Below are 4,899 nucleotides of genomic sequence, written 5' to 3' on the forward strand. Positions count from 1 at the left end.
AATGTAACCCCAATATTTAAAAAAGGCTCCAGGGGTGATCCGGGTAGCTATAGACCAGTGAACCTGACTTCAGTGCCGGGAAAAATAGTGGAAACTCTTCTCAAGATCAAAATCGTAGAGCATATAGAAAGACATGGTTTAATGGAACACAGTCAACATGGATTTACCCAAGGGAAGTCTTGCCTAACAAATCTGCTTCATTTTTTTGAAGGAGTTAATAAACATGTGGATAAAGGTGAACCAGTAGATGTAGTGTATTTGGATCTTCAGAAGGCGTTTGACAAAATCCCTCGTGAGAAGCTTCTACTAAATCTAAAAAGTCATGGGATAGGAGGTGATGTCCTTTCGTGGATTACAAGCTGGTTAAAAGACAGGAAACAGAGAGTAGGATTAAATGGTCAATTTTCTCAGTGGAAAAGGGTAAACAATGGAGTGCCTCAGGGATCTGTACTTGGACCGGTGCTTTTCAATATATATATAAATGATCTGGAAAGGAATATGACGAGTGAGTTAATCAAATTTGCGGATGATACAAAATTATTCAGAGTAGTTAAATCATAAGCAGACTGTGATACATTACAGGAGGACCTTGCAAGACTGGAAGATTGGGCATCCAAATGGCAGATGAAATTTAATGTGGACAAGTGCAAGGTGTTGCATATAGGGAAAAATAGCCATCCCCTGCACTCACACCCTCGGCTGCCGTTTCAAAATTGCGCCGATAGCCTTTGACTTACTATGTCACAGGGGCTACCGGTGCCATTGGTCAGCCCCTGTCACATGGTAGGAGCACAAGATGGCGCCAATGGCCATGTGACAGGGGCTGACCAATGGCACCGGTAGCTCCTGTGACATAGTATGGGCAAAGGCTATCGTCGCCATTTTGATTACTGGCAGCCAACGGTCTCAGTGCAGGAGGTCCTGCCCGGACCCCCACTGGACCACCAGAGACTTTTGGCAAGTCTTGGGGGACCCTCCTGACCCCCACAAGACTTGCCAAAAGTCCACTGGGGGTCCAGGAGCAACCTCCTGCACTCGGACCGTCGGCTGCCAGTAATCAAAATGGCACCGGTAGCCTTTGCCCATACTATGTCACAGGGGCTACCGGTGCCATTGGTCAGCCCCTGTCGCATGGTAAGAGCACAAGATGGCGCCAATGGCCATGTGACAGGGGCTGACCAATGGCACTGGTAGCCCCTGTGACATAGTAGGTCAAAGGCTATCGGCACCATTTTGAAATGGCAGCCGAGGGTATGAGTGCAGGGGATGGCTCCCTGACCCCCGCTGGACCACCAGGGAGTTTTGGTAAGTCTTGGCGGGGTCAGGAGGGTGGGGGGTTGTAGTTAATTTAATTTTAGCGGGGGAATGAATAGAAATCAATGGATTAATGCATCGGGGCGCCAAACGGCCGAATGCAACGTATCTGCCCCCTGATGAATCTAAATCCCGAATGTAACATATGGCAACCCTCTGCAGATCCCTATTATTTACACTTTCGAATAATAGAAGGACTAGGGGGCATTCCATGAAGTTAGCAAGTAGCACATTTAAGACTAATTGGAGAAAATTGTTTTTCACTCAACGCACAATAAAGCTCTGGAATTTGTTGCCAGAGGATGTGGTTAGTGCAATTAGTGTACCTGGGTTCAAAAAAGGTTTGGATAAGTTCTTGGAGGAGAAGTCCATTAACTACTATTAATCAAGTTAACTTAGGGAATAGCCACTGCTATTAATTGCATCAGTAGCATGGGGTCTTCTTAGTGTTTGGGTAATTGCCAGGTTCTTGTGGCCTGGTTTGGCCTATGTTGGAATCAGGATGCTGGGCTTGATGGACCCTTGTCTGACCCAGCATGGCAATTTCTTATGTTCTTATGTGATCACTGCAGAGATTGCTGACTCTGAAGTTGACCCGCTATTCCACCAAATCGTTAAGTCGATGCTTCATGGACCATATGGACTCCAAAACAGAAACTCCCCTTGCATGGTAAACGGATCTTGCAGTAAGAAGTACCCCAATCCGCTCATCAAAGAAACTCAGATAGGAGATTACGGATACCCCCAGTACCGATGGTGCGCTCCTTCCGATGGCGGCCACACTGTCACCATCAATGGAGTCGAACTAGAGAACAGATGGGTGGTCCCTTACAACCGTGTACTCTCCCGAACCTTCCATGCTCATATTAACATCGAGTTTTGCAATTCTGTAAAATCAATCAAGTACATCTGTAAATACGTCAACAAGGGCAGTGACCAGGCTGTATTTGCCCTGGAGAAACAACATGACGAGGTATCACGGTATGAGACAGGGCGTTACATCAGCAGCTCTGAAGCAGCCTGGCGCATAGTCTGTTTCCCTATTCATGAATGTTTTCCCCCAGTCGTTCATCTCGCTGATCATCTAGAGAACGGCCCGAGGATTTACTTCACAGCTGACAACGTTGTAGAAAAAGTACACAATCCTCCCCGAACAACCCTCTTGGAGTTCTTTGATCTTTGTACACAGGATGATTTTGCCAAACAGCTCTTGTACTCTGAGGTTCCAGCCAACTATGTTTGGAAAAATAACCAATTTGTTAGGAGGAAACAGGGACAGCGCATACCAGGCTACCCAGGAGTGAAAAAGGACCAAGTCCTCGGCAGAGTGTACAAAGTCCACCCAAACAATTTGGAGTACTATCATCTCAGACTCTTGCTTCATGAGGTCAGAGGGCCCACATCCTTTCAATATCTTAAAACTGTTGCTGGTGTGCTACAACCCACATTCCAGTCTGTCTGTCGAGCACTCGGTCAGCTCTTTGCTATTATGTTGGTGTTCAGTCAAATGGCAAACCCTTTACCACTATGGGAAAAACATAAAGATAGTCTTTCAGAGGATATTCATAGGCAGCTGCAGAGGGAATCTCTCCAAGACGATGTCCAAGAATGGTCATCCATAATCTATAACAAATGCCTCACCTTCCTTCAGGATTGTGTACTGGCTAGAGGAGGTCAACCTCTTCACAAGTACGACTTGCCTGTGCCATCACATGAACATGAACACACTGCAGCTAACCCCAACTATTTCAGAGAGCTGGCTTACAACATCTGTGATCTGGCCAAGACAGTCAACGACAACGAGCCAAGGCTGAATACAGAGCAGAGGAGCATCTACCACAATGTCATGACCAGCGTTCACTGTCAAAGTGGCCGAATCTTTTTCCTAGACGCTCCAGAAGGTACTGGTAAAACATTCCTCATCAACCTGTTGCTTGCCAGGGTACAAAGAGACTCAAACATTGCCATTGCTGTGGCTTCTTCTGGCATCGCAGCAACGCTTCTGGAAGGTGGACAGATGGCACACTCTGCCTTCAAGCGTTCTCTCAATCTCAACAACACCGAAACACCTCTGTGCAACATCTCCAAGCAGAGCAACATGGCGCAGGTACTCCAAAAGTGCAAACTCATAGTGTGGGATGAGTGCACCATGGCCCATAGAGGTGGCATCGAGGCTCTCCATGGGATGCTCCCAGACATCCGAAACAACAACAGCCTCATGGGAGGGTTTACAGTACTGCTCGCTGGGGACTTCAGACAGACTCTGCCAATTGTTCTGCGTGGGACCTGTGCCGATGAAGTTAAAGCCTCTTTCAAGTCCTCTTACCTGTGGCCAACAGTGAAAGTCCTGTCCTTGAGAGTGAACATGAGGGTGCACCTGACAGGTGACGTCAAGGCAGGAGAGTTTTCACGCCTTCTTTTAGCTATAGGAGATGGTACACTCCATGAACGAGATGGCAAAGTGAAATTGCTAGTAACTCTATGTCACCTGGTCACAGATTTGAAAAATCTTACACAAAAGGTATACCCAGATCTTCAAAACATTCACATGAAGGACACATTGTGGTTTAGAGAGAGTGCAATTTTAACTTTTACAAATGACACAACAAACTCTATCAATGACACACTCCTGCAGGCGTTCACCTCAGAAACAAAAACTTATAAGTCTGTGGACTCGGTCGTCGAAGTCGATGACGTGATACATTACCCTGTTGAGTTCCTGCACAGTCTCAACCCTCCAGGCATTCCTCAGCACAATCTCATTTTGAAGGTTAGTGCACCAATTATGTTACTAAGAAATCTACAGCCACCAAAACTCTGCAATGGCACCAGACTTCAAGTCAAGACCCTCCACAGAAATGTCATTGAAGCAATCATTTTCACAGGTTGTGGACGAGGGGAAACAGTATTCATCCTCGCATCCCCCTTATACCATCAGACGTACCCTTTCAATTTAAACGCCTGCAGTTCCCGGTCAGAGTGTGCTTCACGATGACTATTAACAAATCTCAGGGCCAGACTCTCAAGGTCGTTGGTGTTGACTTGAGGCACCACTGCTTCTCGCATGGCCAGCTGTACGTGGTCTGCTCTAGAGTCAGCTCAGCTGATAGCCTCATCATACTGCAGCCAGAGGGTCGCACAGAAAACGTTGTATACAAAGAAATCATTATGTCGTGACAGGCAACTCACAGTACATTCATTCCACATATTCATTTCACATTTTTTTAATTACCACTAACATCACTCTATAATAATAACATGTTCATTTTAAATATATAAACTCCAAAGCCCTCACTCACTCAAAACAATTACTTTTCAACTTGCGTGAAATAAACTCACACATTTCTCTCAACTTCTCCACTGTAGCCAAGCACGGGTATTCTGCTAGAAAGTGTATAAAAGGAAACCTTTGGGGGGAGGGGGGTGCTCTTTGTAAATATAAGCCTGATTTCAGAGTGGTAGCATGTGATTCTGAGGGATTCTCATAGGGAGATTCTTGGCAATTTTTAGTAAGGAGTCTTGGAAATCCTTACAGACCTGCTGCTTATTCCAGTCAAGCAGAGCCATCCTTTACAGTGAATATAG

At 46.0% G+C, this 4,899-nt stretch overlaps 1 protein-coding gene across 1 annotated transcript; it reads left to right on the forward strand.

The window, feature by feature from the left end:
• The first annotated feature begins 1,936 nt into the window (after positions 1–1,936).
• Positions 1,937–4,491, forward strand: LOC115092376. The gene is given in 2 exon segments (XM_029603181.1): positions 1,937–4,223; positions 4,226–4,491. Coding segments are annotated over 2 exon segments (2,553 nt in total).
• Positions 4,492–4,899: the final 408 nt, after the last annotated feature.

This window comes from Rhinatrema bivittatum, chromosome 5 (genome assembly GCF_901001135.1).
Source record: "Rhinatrema bivittatum chromosome 5, aRhiBiv1.1, whole genome shotgun sequence".
Lineage (NCBI taxonomy): Eukaryota > Metazoa > Chordata > Amphibia > Gymnophiona > Rhinatrematidae > Rhinatrema > Rhinatrema bivittatum.